The sequence below is a fragment of the Mytilus galloprovincialis genome, chromosome 2, assembly GCF_965363235.1.
Source record: "Mytilus galloprovincialis chromosome 2, xbMytGall1.hap1.1, whole genome shotgun sequence".
Classification (NCBI taxonomy): domain Eukaryota; kingdom Metazoa; phylum Mollusca; class Bivalvia; order Mytilida; family Mytilidae; genus Mytilus; species Mytilus galloprovincialis.
The window spans coordinates 98584058-98606582 of NC_134839.1; the positions used below are offsets into that span (position 1 = coordinate 98584058).

At 31.5% G+C, this 22525-nt stretch overlaps 1 protein-coding gene across 1 annotated transcript; it reads right to left on the reverse strand.

Moving 5' to 3' along the window:
- Positions 1 to 4451: 4451 nt before the first annotated feature.
- On the reverse strand, positions 4452 to 22507 carry LOC143065053 (actin-related protein 2/3 complex subunit 2-like). The gene is made up of 11 exons (XM_076238366.1): positions 22350 to 22507; positions 19827 to 19861; positions 19363 to 19421; positions 18108 to 18161; positions 17095 to 17140; positions 16451 to 16637; positions 14462 to 14555; positions 9528 to 9654; positions 8512 to 8612; positions 5638 to 5735; positions 4452 to 5134 (listed from the first exon to the last, which is right to left on the reverse strand). Exons 1-11 carry the CDS (start codon positions 22421 to 22423, stop codon positions 5110 to 5112), a joined length of 900 nt encoding a protein of 299 aa, XP_076094481.1. The 5' UTR covers positions 22424 to 22507; the 3' UTR covers positions 4452 to 5109.
- Between the last annotated feature and the right edge of the window lie 18 nt (positions 22508 to 22525).

A 22525-nucleotide genomic window follows, 5' to 3' on the forward strand; every position in this document is an offset into this window, starting at 1 on the left:
TTTATGTTGTTGTTGTTTTTTTAAATTACATTTCTTGAAAGAAAGCAACAGGAACAAAATGTTGTGCCCATGATTGATTGATTGATTGATTGATTGATCTTTTGTGTTTTAACACCACTTTAAAGCGCTACTTTTGGGCTATTTGGTGGTGTAATATAAGTTCACTTAGATTGGCATTTAATAGAGATGGCAGTCAAATATACATATATTAAATCAACTGGAAAATGTGCACTAAGTAAAAAAAAAATGCACACACTGAAATGTCTCACCTGCTTTACTTATGATTAGAATTATGTTGAATGTCTAATATGAAGGTTTTACATCACATAATCACATAGTATCACATAAACTTAACATTATCAATGATTCATGAAAATGAGGTAAATCATTCAAGACTCACACATTAAAATCATACCATACACAAAATATATAGTGGTCAGACTGCTTAAAGTATTTGATAACCTGACAAAACCACAAAAACATGGCATTAACCATTGTCCTGTAAAAGATCTTCTTTATGTTATTCCTGCCAGGTTTGTTTAGTTTGACCTATTGGTGAAATTATGTTTTAAGTCGCAGATTTTTAGGTAGAGTTGGGTGCTCATATTTGCCGTTTAACGATTTTGAGGTGCAAAAACTTCAAAGGATGGTTGAAATGGAAGAAATATATGCCTGTAAATTATATTTTTATAACAAATATGATTATTTTTGAAAATGAGACCAACTTTCAGCACTTACCGCAATGGACCGAAAAACGGACAACGATTTTCAAATTTCAGCCAATTTCCTGAATGAAAAAAAATATTTCAAAGAAGAATTTCTTAGTAATTCTTTGACTGATTGCCCTAAATTTCAGTTTTATACACTTTTCAAATGTCTGCTATTCATTTATAATGAAATTTATTTGATAAATATTGTTTAAAGCTACAGTTATTTGGTTTTGAATAGATGTGTAAAAACGACAAATATGTGTCCCCTGTTGACAAAACATCAGGAAATTTCAAACACACTTTAATCCAAATTTTCCGATGATTTTTCTCAAAACAAAAACGTTTTAAAGCTAAGAATATTTTGCATTTGAAGTTGTCTTCATATAGAAATATCAGTATACTTCAAAACCAGAAAGACCTGAACATAAACTGAAGAAAACCTGGAAAGATATGGCGAAAATGAGCACCCCACTCTTGATCTTAAAATAGACCATTATAGTAACATAAATGCCGAAACTGTTTTGTAATGATCTTGTTCTTTTATCCAAAGTAACATGTTTACACCACCTTAATTGTCAGAAGTATGCTCATGCCCAATTGCAAAATGGCTTACAAAAAGGATCAATTTAAAATGCTTTGGTGGAGTTGGCTCTAGGATTGCAGAAAAAAACATCAATGCAGATGTTAGATTTATAAGCCTCTTGATTAATTTGTGGAGATTTGTAACAATCAGCTTATCTGTCTTGTCACAATTTGTTTTTGCTCACTTATTCAAAAAAACTTGGCATGATAATTCGCCACTAAACTAGAAGCATTTTCATGTACAAGGAAGAAACTTTATATTGAAAGTCAAGGTCAAAAGTTAAGCCATTCCCAGGGCATATGTACAAAAATCTTCTTTGTTTTAAACTTGTCCAGTACATAATACCCCTATTTCCAGAATACGAAAAACCATTGGAGTTCATGGATTAACTTGGCATTTTATTTCAACACTGAGTGGTGTCAAGTGCACATACAAGAAATTCCTAAATTGATGATCCATTTATATAGAATGTATGCATCAACATGATACATGTATAGACAATGGATGAACTTTGACACCCGATGAATTATACATGTATAAAGAGGACACATTGACAGATATGGTGGAAAAAAAATACATGGTGTACCTATTGATATTTAAATGCCAACATTGTAACACAATTTCTACAAAAGACTGTAATGTCACTTCCATTAGTAGTCTCAATTTTTATGCTGTTCATGGGTAAACATATATGCTTTGTTAAAATGGAATACCCCTGATTAATTGCATCATAATTTACTAATTGTGATGTACATGTAGCGAGACACTCTTTGATGGATCATCCCATCATTAGCCTCTAGCAGTAATGTTGATTACTGTAACTTTTAAAGCCTTTGGTCTAGGTAACCTAGACACAAAAAATGCAAAACAGCCAATTTTGTATCTTTATACATGTACCAGTACCAGTAGTATGATTTCCAATGAGACCGCTATTGACAAGAGACCAAAATATGTAAATGTTTGCATCAATTATGATCATAGGCCAATGATGAGCAAAATTCATATTGCATAGCAAGATATTAAAGGTGCAAACATAACCAATTGAGCTAAAGTCATGCCAGTCTTTATATATTATGGTTGCTAATACATGTATATTGAATTTGGATCAGCTTCAAAAAAAAATTTAAGATCAGTATTAAACATAGTAAATACACAAGAGTGCATGCATTAAAATGTCTCACTGCTTTACTTATCATTATTGAAATTATGTTGAAAGTCTGTAACAAAGTTTTTACTACAAGTACCTGACCAACTTAACATTTTCAATGATCCATGTAAACGTGGTTAAAGAAATCCCATCAGATAGAAATGTACACCTTTTAATTATAGCATACACCAAATTTAGTTTGCCTATGCCTATTTCTTGTAGCATCTGAGAACGGTCCCTAATTATGAAAATTGAACATCAATGAACCATAAACATGGAATTCATAGTCAGGTTAACACTGCCAGACACACCTGTACACCTTTTAATCATTCATTCACCAAATATAGTACATCTAATGCCAATAGTATCTGCAAAATAGAACAAACTACAAAAACGTTCATGAACCATGAAATTGGAATCATGAAACCTGCCAGACAGAAATTTACACCTTGCTATCATAACATACACCAAATACAGCTGATCTATTCCTTATATTATCTTAGAAACAGAGTTGCATTTTCTAATTTCTGTCTTTAAAATACTATAAATTCTTTTATTTTTTCGTGGTAACAAATTAAATTTTCTCATATGTTTTAATTTTGTGATTTTGCAAAAGTCTGCATACAAGTCTTAATGGAGCTGACTGGTGATTTATTTCCAAGGAAAAATGACACATTTATAGCAAAAGTTCAAAGTCTGTCGGTGGTTTCAGAGGATTTTTTAAAAGTTTATGCTGTCAACATACACCAAGGCATGGCAATAGTTCCCTTTGGTCATTGTATGCTAAAAAGTTCACAGAAAAAGGCTAAAATATTATTCATCGCCAAAAACACTCAAAACAGGCTGATCCAAGAAGGAAGATCTGCACTGCATTCAAAATTTCTTCTAAATGATAGATTTTTCATCCATCAAATGGTCCAAGTACACAGTTATTTCGTAGTGCATTCTTTAAGATGATAAATGAAAACAAAAAAAATCCCACCTGTGCTTTCTCAATAATATTTTTACAGTGTTTTGTTCTACTTCTGGGACAAATTATATCAAAATTAAAGAATACTTCATCGGTTCCAACTCAAAATATGGACAATGTTATGTTAAGAGGGTCTTGAAATCTTTCGACAGCTTCGGAAGTGCTAATTTTTCACCCTTTTCAGCTGGACTTTACTCTTATTAATGACATTTGAAAGGGGTATAAAAAAAAATTGGCAGTAACACATTGTCCACACTAGGGACTATATTCATTGACAACGAAAATCAAAGGACAATAACTGGGTACTCGAACCAGATGAGCTAACCTTGAACTTCTTGAGGTGTATGCATAAACATATAAGTAAAGTTTGAGCACACTTTGGGAATAATACAAATTTGCAAGAGCAAAAAAAAGACACTCCTATAATGTTGTGCTGGATTTAAGATGAAAAATTATAGATATTAGTGTATTGGTGTATACTATTACCTTGGATAAAACTATTTATCATATACTTAAAGAAAATAATTATATAATTGAACCCCTTGATAAAATCAATTTGTACATATTATTATTCATTAAATTTGAAGAATTCCTTTAGCCGTGTGATATGACTTTTGTTATCAACTGCTTCTGGTTTATATCAGCTGCTTCCGTTTCATATCAACTGCTTCCGTTTCCTATCAACTGCTTCCGGTTATTATCTGTAATGTTACCATGACATTTCGACGCCATTATGCAAATTCCAGAAAAAACACAGCAATGGTACATTTTGTTTTGTGTAAAACATAAAGTTGGATATAAAAAAAGTTAGGAATCTGTCGGCTCTCGGGCTGATATCTTGACCTAGGGCTGATAAGGGGTCTGATATGAAAAATGCCATGTTATGATCTATATATACCAAAGAGTTGTTGAAGGTAAAGAAAGATTTTATTTCTGTAGAGAAAGTGTCTGATCAGTGATTCAAATTGCTGTAGTATATTAATCGGATAACTTGATACCAAAGCTGTTTAATTCTTCCAAACATGTACAACAAAACATACAGTAATTATTAATAATTTTATTTATAAATATTTATACAGCCAAGTGTACATGGTATTTGTTCTGGCACTATAATAATGTTGAAATATATCTTTCCAATATTAGCATATAAAAATGAATAGTTCATCATCAAATATGACTGTAAAAAAAATACTTCCACTAAATTATAATCCCATTATCTATCATCTATCTACAACTGGTATAGAAAATAATAGGAAAAATATTACATTATTATAACTTGGGTCAACGCCCATAATTGCAGGCATAACTTATGTAATATGAGACAGCATACAAAAAATAGTATCTAAATAGTCATTTATTATTTACCACATTTACTTTTCATTTTAAGAATGTGTTAGAATATATAAAATCATAGAACCGATGAAAAATTTAGAACAAATCTTACCAGAAAATATTGATTGTGTACTTCGAAATCCATAACATTAACGACTGTATTATGTGCAAAATATTTGTGAGAAAAGTTATCTGACGCCAAATGTTATCAGCAGTTTTTACTTATACATAAGCATACAATTTAAAAATAAAACATTGGTCCAGCCAATTGTTACTATCCCACATCTTCTTCAGACTGCCAGACTGAGAGATGTAAAGCCAATTCTGTAATTTTGCACCAAAATATCAAGTTACAACATAGTGTTCATCAATTCATCTTGAAAGTCTTGCCACTGAAATAAAACAAATTAAAAACATTATTTTTTAATATTTTAGTTTAATTTTATTTCAAAACTTCAAGTCATCAAATATCATCACAATCACGTTTTCCTAGAATGTGACCTACCAAATTAGAATTATCGCATGGTTTGTACTGACATAGGTAATATGTAAGGTACCACATGTAGAGCAGGATCTGTTTACCCTTCCAGAGAACCTGAGATTACTCCTGGTGTTATTCGTATAGCTCAGTGTTTAGTTTTCTATGTTGTATTATGTGTACTGTTGTTTGTCTTTTGCTTGTTTTTTTTCATATTTTGTCATGGCTTGTCTGTTTATTTTTGACTTCTGAGTTTGAATGTCCAGTCTCTTTGGAATCTTCAAGATATATTCAAGTCAAACCTATCTTGCCATTATTTTCGTCCTATGTTTTTACTTATTATTTCTAACATCAAACAACTATTTATGTTGCATTGCCAAGATTTTACGAATTGAATGTTACTTAGTGTATACTTACGTGATTGTTTTCTTTTCTTTCTGTTGATCTGGTCGAGCTCTGTTCAGTACTTTTAGAAAATCTGAACACTTTGCTCTCATCCTCGAATGGATGTAGGCCTAAAAAATATAAACAATCATTTGATTAAGAATTTCTTATTATTGTTTCTATAATATGAGGCAGGCATTACCTGTGAATGGGGACGAAGTCTGAATGACTTCTTTCTTGTAATTCAAACATGTTAAAGAAACAGAAATGTACCGTAACGTTTCTGATTGTGGTTCTGTTGTTAGGGAATTTAGTTGTGACGTTGTTTAAGTTATGACTTCATACTCAATGTAAACAAAGAAACGCGATCATCAGGTAACGTTTTTTTCTAATCAAACATTTATTAGAAATGAATTGGTATTGAGTTCCTTCCTTATATATTTACTAGACTGATAAATATATATTTTATTCAAAGTCTCATGCAGACAAGACCAGAAAAAAGGAAGTAGATTTCTGCGCATGTGCAGGGATTTTAAAAAGTCTGAAAAAAAAGTTAACGATTTTGAGTTCATTAGTAGAATGAAAAAATTTTTTTTTTTTTTTTTTTTTTTTTTTTTTTTCTACTGTAATAGGGGACTCCCCATAATATTTCATAAACCAGATGCTTCGCAGGGCGCAGCTTTATACGACTGCAGAGGTTGAACCTTGAACGGTTGGGGCAAGTATGGACACAACTTTCAAGCTGGATTCAGCTCTAAATTTGGACTGTGATTAAATAGTTGACACAGCATAGGTTTCTGACACAGAATGAATGTGGTCTAATGAACTTAAAATGTTTGTTTTGCCTTTGAGCAATTCACTATGCTGTTGAATATTAATCCTCTCAAAAAAATTGAAGAAATAGCAATAACTACTCATTTAAATACATCATAAAATATTAAAATGTAAAAAAAGTGCTTGTTATCACTGAATGGTAAAGATTGTTTTAATTTATCAGTTGGTAGTAAAAGTGAATATACATTGTATATTGTATAAAACAATGATTTAAGTTGATTCAACTACTATTCTGGACAAAGAAAGATAACTCCAATCAATTGAAAATTTCTTGCTATTGCACAATATTGTGCAATTAGATATTTCTTGCTATTGCGCAATACTGTGCAATTGAAAATATTTGCTATTGCACAATACTGTGCAATTGAAGATTTCTTGCTATTGCTCAATACTGTGTAATTGAAAATTGCTTGCTATTGCACAATACCGTGCAATTGAAGATTTCTTGCTATTGCTGAATACTCTGCAATTGAAAATTTCTTGCTATTGCACAATACTTAATATAATAATTTTGGATCCTGATTTGGACCAACTTGAAAACTGGGCCCATAATCAAAATCTAAGTACATGTTTAGATTCAGCATATCAAAGAAGCCCAAGAATTCAATTTTTGTTAAAATTAAGCTAAGTTTAATTTTGGACCCTTTGGACCTTTATGTTGACCAATTTAAAAACGAGACCAAAAATTAAGAATCTACATACACAGTTAGAATCGGCATATCAAAGAACCCCAATTATTCAATTTTTGATGAAATTAAACAAAGTTTAATTTTGGACCCCGATTTGGACCAACTTGAAAACTGGGCCAATAATCAAAAATCTAAGTACATTTTTAGATTCAGCATATCAAAGAACCCCAAGGATTCAATTTTTGTCAAAATCAAACAAAGTTTAATTTTGGACCCTTTGGACCTTAATGTAGACCAATTTGAAAACGGGACCAAAAATTAAGAATCTACATACACAGTTAGATTCGGCATATCAAAGAACCCCAATTATTCAATTTTTGATGAAATCAAACAAAGTTTAATTTTGGACCCTTTGGGCCCCTTATTCCTAAACTGTTTGGACCATAACTCCCAAAATCAATCCCAACCTTCCTTTTATGGTCATAAACCTTGTGTTTAAATTTCATAGATTTCTATTTACTTATACTAAAGTTATGGTGCAAAAACCAAGAAAAATGCTTATTTGGGCCCCTTTTTGGCCCCTAATTCCTAAACTGTTCGGACCTCAACTCCCAAAATCAATCCCAACCTTCCTTTTGTGGTCATAAACCTTGTGTTTAAATTTCATTGATTTCTATTTACTTATACTAAAGTTATTGTGCGAAAACCAAGAATAATGCTTATTTGGGCCCTTTTTTGGCCCCTAATTCCTAAACTGTTGGAACTAAAACTCCCAAAATCAATCCCAACCTTCCTTTTGTGGTCATAAACCTTGTGTCAAAATTTCATAAATTTCTATTTACTTAAACTAAAGTTATAGTGCGAAAACCAAGAAAATGCTTGTTGGGGCCCTTTTTGGCCCCTAATTCCTAAAATGTTGGGATCAAAACTCCCAAAACCAATCCCAACCTTCCTTTTGTGGTCATAAACCTTGTGTTAAAATTTCATAGATTTCTATTCACTTTTACTAAAGTTAGAGTGCGAAAACTGAAAGTATTCGGACGACGACGACGCCAACGTGATAGCAATATACGACGAAAAATTAAAATTTTTGCGGTCGTATAAAAATTATGGATCAGACCTTTTCAAATCATAACAAAATACAAAAAAAAATCTATTCAAGTACAAATTATGTTGAATTTATCAACTGCAATATATTTAATGTTTGGCCATTATGAATGTTGACTAAATATACTGTATGTGAGCCACAAGCAAAAGTATTTTTTTACCAGATTACATACAGCACTCTAAACTTAATGTAAGTACATGTATTTGTAATTGTATAAAGACATAAGCTCCAATTGAACAAATTTAAAAGAAGCACCAGGTTTCATTGTTAAAGGATAAACACAATTCTAAGTTCCAAGATTTCCAAACTGTCTTTTAAATTAGGAAAATATTTTACCTTCGAACACTTTATATGATAATGTAAATAATCTCGGAGTGTGTGGATTAAGTTGATCGTGTTATCACGTACTGCTGCACCAGTGTGTCGAGGAAACAAAACTGTAATTACAAATCATTCATATATAAATAAATGTACCTACAAAAACAAGAGAATCTGAGAATTTTTTCTTCCTTATCAATTTCAAATACGGTAAACAGGGAAATTTTAGCGGCAGTTTAATTTTCACTATTTTTGCAATAAGACTTGCAACGCGTAAATAAAACAACAGCGAAATTTCAAGGAAACTCTATTCATAAGATGAATACCATACATGTAAACGTATATGTAGGGGGGCCACTATATAACATATTTATTTCACTCTTAATTAGGTCTTCTTTTCTGTTATTGTGTATGTGTTTTTACAAGCCGACAAGACACAAATTTTAATCTCTTTTAACATAAATAAACCGAAAACAAAAGATTTCTGATTGATTTTATCACTTGATTTACTATACATATAAAGCTATTCACTTTCTACATTCCTTTTGAAAATATTTATATAGACTACAAGGAAATCGCAAATTCATAACGACACAAATTTAGATTGTGTTCATAAATCGCAAAATAAAGACGGCGTGAAAATATCCCGGTTTACAGTAATACATATATAAAATTTGAATACTACTAGTTTATGAGTAATTATGAATCAGAGCTTCACATATGACAAAGACAATTGTCTATTGTTATTTTCCTTTTTGAAATACTGTCTCATTGACGAACAACACATATCTTTTTTTTTGTATGTAAAATATTTCATTCCATAAACATAACTGTCACAACTTGCATTCAAGTACACATTCTTATTTAGACAACTTTGTCAGTTTGAAAACCTTTTCTATCAAAATAAAAAGGATGAGTATAGAAAAAGAATAAAGAAACTAGACAAGAAACTAAAAGAAATTAAATTTTAAGTCACTCTATATAACATGCACATCTCTACACTGAAAGTCATACAATTAATTATCAAAACCTACCAAAAGTGATATATCCTACATTATCCCCACCACGAGCGTCTGTTCCTTTCAATTCCATTGGAGGTTCTTTGTGACTAAACAATACTTGTGGTGCTTGTTGATAATTTCTTCTACCTTCTTTAAATTCCTAAAATTTAACAACATATTTTTACCTTTATGCTGTACAAAATAGGTTTCTAAAGAGAGTGTACAAGGCATCTCAAACCTCTACACTATCAACATAAGTGCAGTAATTGCAGGTTCAATTTGGTTAAAGTATATCGACTACATAGGATGCCAGTGGTTACAGTGCTAGTTTTAGTGCTACCTACTAAAGAGCATTTTGTAGTTTTTGGAAGGCATCTGTTTTGTGTGCATCCTCAAGATCTCAGTACATATAAAATGTTGTGTAACAAAAGTCCCAGATTGCAATATTGCTATAATTTTTTTTCAAATTACCGATAGAATTTGGGTTTTCAATTTATATAAATGGTTCTTCGATTCTGTCATATCTTCTTCAAAAGCAAAAACAAGAGTGGACACACTGAAATGTCTCGTTTGTCTCGTGTTCATAATATAATTTATGATGAAAGTATAAAAAAACATTGTATACCCCAAGCATTACACTATTGCTGTTTACAGTTTATCTACATCTATAATAATATTCAAGATAATAACCAAAAACAGCAAAATTTCCTTAAAATTACCAATTCAGGGGCGGCAACCCAACAACGGGTTGTCCGATTCATCTGAAAATTTCAGGGCAGATAGATCTTGACCTGATAAACAATTTTACCCCATGTCAGATTTGCTCTAAATGCTTTGGTTTTTGAGTTATAAGCTAAAAACTGTATTTTACCCCTATGTTCTATTTTTAGCCATGGCGGCCTTCTTGGTTGGTTAGCCGGGTCACCAGACACAATTTTTAAACTAGATACCCTAATAATGATTTTGGCCATGTTCATACCTGTCAACCTGTGATGATGAAAATGCAGGTCATTACCTGCATTGAAGAATCAAATCTCAGGTCATAACGCGAACAAACTTTTTCGAGCTGAATTTCAGTATTTATGGTACATTTTCTTATAATGTCTGTCAAAGATACTAAAACATCAATGCATGTTCACTTTGTTAAGTCATTTTAAATCTTATTAAATATTATTTCATTGCACTTTTAAAGATTTTTATAAATTTGTGTAACTCAGTCTTATGTGCTTTACTTGTTGAGCAAAAATACTACAATCATCAAACACTAGAATTTAATGTAATTCTTAACTGTTTGAGACTTTTGACTATGTAGCCTTTAACCATAATTTGTTTCTTTTAACAAGGAAATTAGACTATGATAAAATATAGTAATACAGTTAAAGGAAGTATAAATGTAAAAAATAATTTTCAACTTTTTAAAAAAAATTGTATAAAGGTATAAAAATTATGAAAAGTTATTTTTCAATATGTATTTGAATTTTTATATTTTTATGATTTAACCTTTTTCACCCATAAAACGCAAATATAAGGAATAATTTTGAATGGTGACAAATAAGGGGAAGTAACTCTAGTTCAGTTTGTAAACCAATGGTGCAATTTATTTACGACCTAAAGCTAAGGTAATTGGTGTTGATTAACAGTGTGTTTGACACCAAAGCTGTCAAGTGAAGCCATGCACTTAATGGGTCACTTTATTTGACAGTTTACATAGCAAGATGAACTTCCTGTTCATGGAAGAATTACGAATTTGCCGGTATTTCAAAGGAATATTACTTATGAAATCAATCTCAAGGCTAAGAAATACGGGTGAAATCGGGTCATTTTCTGAATTCCTGGGTTATTTCAATGACCCGGCGGGTGTTCCGGGTGATCCCTCAGAATTGTGAAAATCTCAGGTCACACCCGCAGAATACGGGTCAGTTGACAGGTATGCATGTTTGGTTAAATTTGGCCCAGTAGTTTCAGAGAAGATTTTTGTAAAAGATAACTAAGATTTACGGAAAATGGTTAAAAATTGACTATAAAGGGCCATAACTCCTAAAGGGGTCAACTGACCATTTCGGTCATGTTGACTTATTTGTAAATCTTACTTTGCTGAACATTTTTGCTGTTTACAGTTTATCTCTATCTATAATAATATTCATGATAATAACCAAAAACAGCTAAATTTCCTTAAAATAACCAATTCAGAGGCAGCAACCTAACAATCGGTTGTCTGATTCATCTGAAAATTTCAGGGCAGATAGATCTTGACCTGATAAGCCATTTAACCTCATGTCAGATTTGCTCTAAATGCTTTGGTTTTTGAGTTATAAGCTAAAAACTAATTTTACCCCTATGTTCTATTTTTAGCAATGGTGGCCATCTTGGTTGGTTGGCCGGGTCACCGGACACAATTTTTAAACTAGTTACCCCAATGATGATTGTTGCCAAGTTTGGTTCAATTTGGCCCAGTAGTTTCAGAGGAGAAGATTTTTGTAAAAGATAACTAAGATTTACGGAAAATGGTTAAAAATTGACTATAAAGGGCCATAACTCCTAAAGGGGTCAACTGACCATTTCGGTCGTGTTGACTTATTTGTAAATCTTACTTTGCTGAACATTTTTGCTGTTTACAGTTTATCTCTATCTATAATAATATTCATGATAATAACCAACTAGAGGCTCTAAAGAGCCTGTGTCGCTCACCTTGGTCTATGTGCATATTAAACAAAGGACACAAATGGATTCATGACAAAATTGTATTTTGGTGATGGTGATGTGTTTGAAGTTCTTTCTTTACTGAACGATTTTGCTTCTTACAATTATATCTATAATGAACTTTGCCCATTAGTAACAGAGAACTATATTTGGTAAAAATTTACATTAATTTACCAAATTAATGAAAATTGTTAAAAATTGACTATAAAGGGCAATAACTCCTTAAGGGGTCAACTGACCATTTTGGTCATGTTGACTTATTTGTAGATCTTACTTTGCTGAACATTATTGCTGTTTACAATTTATCTCTATCTATAATAATATTCAAGATAATAACCAAAAACAGCAAAATTTCCTCAAAATTACCAACTCAGGGGCAGCAACCCAACAACCGATTGACCGATTCATCTGAAAATTTCAGGGCAGATAGATCTTGACCTGATAAACATTTTTATTCCATGTCAGATTTCCTCAAAATGCTTTGGTTTTTGAGTTATAAGCCAAAAACTGCATTTTACCCCTATGTTCTATTTTTAGCGGTGGCGGCCATCTTGGTTGGTTGACCAGGTCATGCCACACATTTTTTAAACAAGATACCCCAAAGATGATTGTGGCCAAGTTTGGATTAATTTGGCCCAGTAGTTTCAGAGGAGAAGATTTTTGTAAAAGATTACTTTAATTTACGAAAAATGGTTAAAAATTGACTATAAAGGGCAATAACTCCTAAACGGGTCAACTGACCATTTTGGTCATGTTGACTTATTTGTAGATCTTACTTTGCTGAACATTATTGCTGTTTACAGTTTATCTCTATCTATAATAATATTCAAGATAATAACCAAAAACAGCAAAATTTCCTCAAAATTACCAATTCAGGGGCAGCAACCCAACAACCGATTGACCAATTCATCTGAAAATTTCAGGGCAGATAGATCTTGACCTGATAAACATTTTTATCCCATGTCAGATTTCCTCAAAATGCTTTGGTTTTTGAGTTATACGCCAAAAACTGCATTTTACCCCTTTGTTCTATTTTTAGCCGTGGCGGCCATCTTGGTTGGTTGACCAATTCATGCCACACATTTTTTAAACTAGATACCCCAAAGATGATTGTGGCCAAGTTTGGATTAATTTGGCCCAGTAGTTTCAGAGGAGAAGATTTTTGTAAAAGATTACTTTAATTAACGAAAAATGGTTAAAAATTGACTATAAAGGGCAATAACTCCTAAACGGGTCAACTGACCATTTTGGTCATGTTGACTTATTTGTAGATCTTACTTTGCTGAACATTATTGCTGTTTACAGTTTACCTCTATCTATAATAATATTCAAGATAATAACCAAAAACAGCAAAATTTCCTCAAAATTACCAATTCAGGGGCAGCAACCCAACAACCGATTGACCGATTCATCTGAAAATTTCAGGGCAGATAGATCTTGACCTGATAAACATTTTTACCCCATGTCAGATTTGCTCTAAATGCTTTGGTTTTTGAGTTATAAGCCAAAAACTGCATTTTACCCCTATGTTCTATTTTTAGCCGTGGCGGCCATCTTGGTTGGTTGACCGGGTCACGCCACACATTTTTTAAACTAGATACCCCAATGATGATTGTGGCCAAGTTTGGTTTGATTTGGCCCAGTAGTTTCAGAGGAGAAGATTTTTGTAAAAGTTAACGACGACGGACGACGGACGACGGACGACGACGGACGACGGACGACGACGGACGCCGGACGCAAAGTGATGGGAATAGCTCACTTGGCCCTTCGGGCCAGGTGAGCTAAAAACAGCAAAATTTCCTTAAAATTACCAATTCAGGGGCAGCAACCTAACAACGGGTTGTCCGATTCATCTGAAAATTTCAGGGCAGATAGATCTTGACCTGATAAACAATTTTACCCCATGTCAGATTTGATCTAAATGCTTTGGTTTTTGAGTTATAAGCTAAAAACTGCATTTTACCCCTATGTTCTATTTTTAGCTATGGCGGCCATGTTTTTTGATGAAATGGGAATTAAAACACAAACTTTATTCTAGATGCCCTAGGAATCAATCAGATGAAGTTTGGTTTGAATTGGTTCAGTAGTTTCAGAGGAGAAGATCTTTGAAATAGTTTACGACGGACGGACGACGACGACGGAAGGACGACGACGGACACCAAGTTATGGCAAAAGCTCACATTTCCTTTTGGAAAGGTGAGCTAATAAAGTATTAGTAAACTTGAGTCTTTCTGTCCTCAAAATTAATATATTTATATATTTCGTACCTGCATAAATAATTTTCCTATAACAATATCATCATCATCTTTAAACACTGTACTGAATATAACTGTCACTCTGTCTTTCTGTGCCTCAACATACCTATAATTTCATATTCAAATTTTTAAAACAAGCATTCTGTGAGTATTGCATAGCAATTCATAGTCCCGTACCGGTTAAATATGTATTTAATGGACATATATACCACTAAATTCTTCAAACAATTAAGTAAAGAAAAGAAAAATCCAAAATGTCATTTATCTTATTACAATGTATCTGTTAAAAAAAATGAGTTATTTCCCTTTGAACAAAAATCTAATAATCAATAAGGGGTCATCCATAATTGTCAACCATTTTCCAAAGTGTACAAAACGTACACTTTTTTAGACCCCCCACCCTCCCTCAAAAAGTGTACATCAACCATTTTCAGATTTCAAGAGAAGAATCAGTCATTCTTAATAAAAAGAAGATCCTGTCTATTATATTTAAGTTTAATATAGAAATTTGCATTGAAAAAAAAACTAAAACATATCTGACTGTTTTTTTTTATGACATCTATGATGCTTGTGTTTTGTCAGAATAAAGAGTACAAAAATTAGTGTTTCCTCTATCACACAGTGGGAATGGTTACTCCAATAAAAAAGGGCACCTAGAGCATGCAAAAGATTATCAAAAGGGCACATAAATTATGCTAAGAATCAAAGAAAGGGAAATGCATGGTTATATTGCATTTGTAAAGTATGGACTGACAGTTGTTGATGGAATCAGACGATACTGTAACGTGTACATATATTGGATATTTTTTAAGTTAAGGTTAAACTTCATATGAAGGTGCTCCTAATTAAAGGAGGCTTATACAAGGAAAAAATCAGTTTACTTCCGGTTTACTGGTTTACTATTTTGGAACGCATTACAAGGAAATTAATCGAAGGACCAGTTTAAAATCTTTTCACAAAATGACGTCTTGTCAAAATCAAAACATTCAAAGAATTTAGCATGTTAGTGTTTCCATCAATTTTGTTTATTAAACAGAGTAAAACGATACCTATCAATAATAAAGCAGGTGAAATTGACAATCAGGGGTATTGAGAAATCCTTGCAAACTTTTTGTTTAAATAATTTTACTAGTTCATATTTTTGAAAGATTTAGTTTTCATATGATTTGATCTTGTAATCGTTCAATCCCGATTGAGTAGAATTATGATATCGAAATCAATATCATCAAGTGAAAATAATAAAGAAGAAATAAGAAGAGAAACACACCCAAGCCAATTCTCGATTTTATAAATCGACTTTCCCTACGGAAACGATATAAATTCCGGAAATAAAAAAAAAGCGTACGGTAAAAATGTTGATTTTTTAACCCCCTCCCCCCAAGTGTACGTTTTGTACACTTTGGAAAATGGTTGACAATTATGGATGACCCCTAAGTATTTCATCAAAATTTAATTCTAGGGAAAGGGCTTTAACTGAACAAGGAGAAAAGCTAAAATCGTGAAAATCCAACTTGAGCTGTAACTTGTCATAATTAAACAATACACCAAATATCAAATCAATATCTTCAAACATGAAGAATAAAAGTCTGGAAAACTGATTTGCCAGACAGACAAATGGACAGAGTGCAAACCTAAAGTCCCCTACGACTTCTTCATTAGGGGACTAATTAGACCCCTGTGTCTCAACATACATAAAATTTCATAGTGAAAGTGAGACATGAAAACATATTCACAATTGCAACAAAATATTGAAGAATTAAGTAGTGATTGTTGTACTGAACTATACTTAAAGCAAATTATAAGCAAAAAATCATATACTGAAAGGCCAATATTATCAAATGATCTATATTTAATAAGCAAATACAAATATGTGAAATTCTAAAAATAAGTTATATTTTTATTTAACATTGCCCATCTAGACAGCTATTATAGTTTTGGTTATTTTCACTTAGGACTATAGGACAACTCTTCATGTCCAACCCTGTGGTATAGAAAACTTACATAGTTTCATCATCTCTGTACTGTATGACTGCTCTTTTGGTACCAGTAACTCCTTTTTCCTGAAACTCAAAATATTTCTCAAACACTGATGCAAAACAATTCCTTTTCAGTAAAGCTGCTTTCTTAACAATTTCTTCAAAGTCATCAGGAATGGTCTCTAAATTGTACAGAAGTGAAACACTGTATCCTACAAATAAACACAATATATAAGAATATAAAAGAAAACATATTTTACTTTAAGATTAGTCTTTTAAAATGAATTTAACTTGCATTTTTTGTCAAAACTCTGGTAATATTAAGGAAAAGCAAAATTCTGTACAGGAAAAATCTAAAACTATTCACATAATTTAACCATTCTTCAGGCTGGATGGTGTCAGGCAAATTAATTGAAAATGTCTGTCATTAAGAAAGCATTATAAGTCCTAGCTGTCATTCTTTTTTTTTATGAGGACCCCAAGAAATATTATTACCAACAAGGGTAGGTAAATTATCATATTTACCGTACTCTCCAATCAAAATAGGTTCAAATTGCAGGAAGTAGCTGGTATGTTACTATATCAATGAGAAGACAACATGATAGTGTATATTTAAAAAGAATAATATCTTTCTAATAAATTTATAATTGGTATTAGCATAATAGTTACCATCTTCTGTAGTTGTCATAAAGTCACCATATTCTCTTTTGATTAACTGAAATAATAGAATAATTTATAACAATACAAGTTAGTTCATCATCTATCATATCTGTTTTTCATAAACTGTTTTGTTATAAATTATGCTATTAGTTTTCTCAATTGAATTGTTTCACTTTTTCATTTCAGGTCCTTTTAAAGCTGATCATACGGTATGGGTTTTTCTCATTGTTGAAGGCTGTATGGTTGACTATAATTCTTACATGCAATTCATTTGAACTTTGGTGGATAGTTGTCGCAAAGGCAATCATAAATCATCTCCTTATTTTTATATGTATCATCATACAACAAAGGATTAGTTTTATTTTCAACCTTACAAAACAAATAGGGTATTAAGTGAGACATCCCAACAAAACCAGACCTATCTTTAATCTACAGAATATTAAATGACATCATTTATAGACATATAATTTAATTTTTGATGTAACACGTCTTCTGATTAGCTGATGTTATTTTGTTATGAGCCCATCAACATAATTTGGTCATGTGACTGTGACGTCATCAACGTTTTTTCATGGTTTTCTACGGTTTAAAATGGAAGTTAGAATTAAATTATAAGAAATGACTGTAATATTTTTTCTGTCTATTCGAAATAACATAAAAAATGTGGTGCACACTGTTAAATAACCCGCTACACACGTTATTCAGTGTGCACCAAATTTTTTATGTTATTTCTTCATAGACAGAAAAAATATTACAGTCATTCCTTAATTAATAAAAAATAACATTATTTAGTTTTACTCATTATTCATATTGTGATCAATACATTTTAAAGTTTGGTCAAACAAAGTCCAACAAAAAATAAAAATAACCAGTAAACAATTTCACTAAAATTCAACAAATAGCTTTTCTTGAAAAAGATTATCAATGGGTTTAAATAAGATGATAAGCTACAAGAGCTGCACTAATTACAGCTGCCACTTTATTACTCATACAATTTAACAATAAAATTTATTAATACTTACATCCTCAGCACCATGCTCTTCTAAGTCTTTGTAAAATTTCAGTGAAATACTGACCTAAAATATAAACAGGTATTATACTCATTGCTCGTTTTAAATATATTCATCACAAGTTAGTCATTTGGGAAATATTAAAATTAACAATAAGACAAGCAAAGGATGATTTTGGTTATACTTATAATAATTGGGTAAGTGGGGTTCAGATAGACTGAAGGCAGATGAATTGTATCATTTATCTTATATTTCATAAACTTAATATGAAAATACCCATTGTTAAAACATTGAATTAATCAACATGCTTGTGAGCACTGAAGGGAAAAGATTGCTAAATTAATTTGCAATTATGTGTTTTTTAAATTAAAACATTGCATTTTAAAAAAATGAGTTGGAGTTATTTACTTTTGTTCATGATTTGTATTTAAACCTATTTTTATAACAGATACATACACCATGTATTATTTATGAAATTTTTGATAAATATTGGTTCCTAGCTAAGTGATAAAATTTCCCTTGTTTGGTATCAACATTTACATTAGAAATGATAACCACCTATTGACATTATATTGCATGTTATTATTCATTTCACCCAATATTTGAAAAGTGTAAAAGTTTTAATAAGAGAGCACACACTGAAATATCTGACTATGCTACTTGTTATTGAATTCATGTTGAAAGTCTGTAACATGAATGTTTTACTACACCTATTAAGTAAACTTATCAATGTTCTGTGATAATGAGGTCAAGGTCAGATGCACCAGGCCAGACAGATATATCACCTTACAATCCAAATATAGTTAACCTGTTGCTTGTAAATGTAGTATCTGATAAACTGGGAAAAGTTAAAAAAAAAAAAAAAAAACTGATCATAGACAAATAAACCCTGAAAATGAAGTCAAGGTCAGATTAGAAATTCATGTGACAGAAAATTTTTCTTTTTCAAGCAGTAGCTGAACCATGAAAATGAGATCAAGGACAATGGACTTAAGCTTAAAGACCGACAGAAACTTTGTAAAATGAAGTATCTGCAAAAAAGGTATGAAGCATCCAGGCCATCTACCTTCTGATATAAAAAGTTTTAAACCAATAGATTACATCACTGCTTCTCATACTGTAAATTTCTTTGCTGGGAGACTAAAATTAACCTATTTTACCAAATCCATGATGTCAGTTTAGTACACAAAGCCTGTCTCTCAAGTAATTAAATGTTTTTTAAGACACAAAAGGCTCAAAACCAATAAATAAGCCCACATATACTTACTATTATTTTGGTTTTGTCATTTTCTGGGTTTGATATATGGAATAAAACACCATCAAAATCTGTAAAACATAATCGAAATAAAAAATTAACACAAAAAATGTAAAAAAAAACTTAAGTGATTACACTGTCATAAAAATATTATGTTGCATCTGGAGTGATTTTCATGAAGTTTTTGGATGCATAGGTAAAAAAAACAAAGATAGCACAAATGCAATAATAATTCATGAAAATAAAGTGATCCTGTGTTTATTTTATTTAGCAGCCAAAATAAGTTGACGTCATGAGTAATTTTGTTAACATCAATGAATAAGCCTGATAAGTGCAGAGAAATATTTTAGATATATTCTATTTCTTTGCTATACATTATATACATGTACACCTTTAAACATATTTAAAAGTGTATTAAAACTATCTTATGATCTAACAGATTTCACAAGAGATCAAATTGAAATAAAATGACTTACCTGCAACAGTGACATCAATGGATTCTGGTTTGTTTCTAAAATAAAAAAATAAATAAAATAAAACTTTACTAAGACGATGCCCTAAAGGAGGCTTGAATTCAGTGCAGCAACATTAAAGTGTGATTTACAGTATATAGTAGCAATATACTATGCAAAAGAACAAAATTTACTTTTGGGTAGTTAGGCTACTGAAGGTTCTTTTACTGTAGTTTTAATCTGTTTTCCCCAGTACATTCATATTAGAAAACTGAAGTGATTCAAATATGCTTTCACATAAACATGATGAGCGTAGAGCTCAATCTCGACAGACTGAACAATATCTAAAGCAAATATGTAATGTTAAAAGGAAACTAAAATGGAATCAACACATCAGATGTATAAATTTTAGATGAAGTGTTAGTTTCCATCAGGGCTTCCAAAAAATATTTGAGCCAGCCGGACATTTTATATCTGATCCCGATTTTAATCCCTTAAGACTTAGTCACAAAAGGCATTTATGGTAATCAGATGGCCATTCCAATGATTGGCATTAGATTAAAAAAAACATGATTTTAAACTTTACTTTGATATGAATTTGATTTTCGGATGTAAACTGTTAAATTGGCAGTGCATCATTCATAGTGTGCACATCAGCCTGCTCATATCTGTCTTAGACTCTTTATTTGTGCAAAATGACATTGTCAAAAACTTTACTTTTGTTTTTAAAATCTAAACCGGATGTTGACTTGACAATGGTAAAACATGGACCATAAACGGATACGTAAAATCCGTGTACGTTTACAAAGCACGACTGAGTGAAGAAGCTCTTTCCACTTTATTTCTTCAACAAAATACTTGAAATGAACGTTAGATACAGGTATCAATGATAATTTTAGTATTTTTTAAGAAATGTAGGATACATAATTAAATTTCCCACCTGTGCACATGCGCACACGTGTTCTAGTTCATACAACGTAGTTCTGACTAGTTTTCATTTAAAACCTTTTTAATTTTTTTATCAAATCATGTTGATAAACTAATTTCTTATAATTTTAATCTTTTGGACTAAATCAATTAGATACCGCTGAAATGTAAGAAAATAATTGTGAAAAGACTGATAATTTTTACGATGTCCGGTACTGAAAGTAGTTTACCTGTCACCTGAACAGGTAGATTTCAGCTGTCCAACAACTAATTAGCCTTGATTAAAATTGGAAAGTATTGAAGTAGGGGCTGTTTTGATAGTAATTAAACATCATGTCACTTTTATGACCGGAAATGTGTGGATGTTAAAGGCAAAAGGTTGGGTCAAAAAGATCGTGAATTATGTTAAAATGACCGAAAAAGCCTTGAAACTAAAAAGTAGATGACCGTTTCATGCTTTGCCCAGCCGGACTTTGACCGGACATTATACAAATGACCGGAATATATGACCGTTTTGGAAGCCCTGGTTTCCATACTTCTCATAAAAAATTTGTGTACTTAGGTTTGTTACGGACTAATTGTTTAAAGTCTATTCTGTGTTGTAAACCATTATATCAATGAAGCACTAAAATCAACCCAAAATCTTGTTAAAGTCTTAATAACACTTGCAGAAAATTCTATCTCAAAGTCCAGACAGAAAAAAGTGGCTTCGTCATTGTAATAGGAAGGGGTCACAGATTTTTTTTTAAAATAACCTTTCAAAACTATTTGGACTAATGAGTAATGAAAAGGGAAATCATCATAAATTTTTCCTAGGCCTTATCAAAACAAACTTTTGTCTAACCAGTTAATGTTAAGAATAATAGAAAATAATGTGGGCAAAACAACCTGCGGTCAAAATGCCCAGGTTGTGAAGTGGAAACTTCTTAATAGCCATTATTTGGTCAGATCATGTTTTTTGGAACATAATATGAATTCGTATAAATTTTAATGCAATCTTTTTTAATGGAAATTGTGATGTCACAATGCATTCTCAATAGTGCAAAAAAACAATGAGACAAAGATACTATTTTTTTTTTAATTTATAGATATAGGAAGATTTGGTATGATTGCCAATGAGACAACTCTCCATCCAAATAACAATTTATAAAAGTAAACAATTATTGGTCAATGTATGGCCTTCAACATGGAGCCTTGGCTTACACCGAACAACAATCTATAAAGGGCCCCAAAATTACAAGTGTAAAACAATTCAAACAGGAAAACCAATGGTCTAATCTATATAAAAATCGAGAAACGAGAAACACATATGAATTACATAAACAAATGACAACTACTGTACTGTGTACATGTACATCAGATTCTTTTTTTAAAGTCGGGTTGCATTCCGGACTTACATTGTAGGACTACAAGTCATCCTACGATTTTGTTAATATTGTCAATTTTGTAGATCTTGCATTGCTTATATTTTTTGCTGTTAGTGCAATGCCAACTTATTGCATTATACGGGTAGTACTGATACTGTGATACATCGAAAGAACACGGAAGCATGTACTATACCGGGTTTATTTGTAACGCCCTAAAACTATATCCCTATACAAATCTTAATGAATCTTTTACCCTTCTTTTGCATTTCTGAATCTTAAATTTAGTGTTTCTTCAACAATTCTGTTATGAAATTCAAGCAAAATCATTTTAGCAGTGACTTATTCCTCTGAAAGAAGGGTGGGTTATTCCTTATTCCGGAACTGTTGTTGATTTCCAACCTTGCCTTTGTAACACTTCTTTTCATTGGC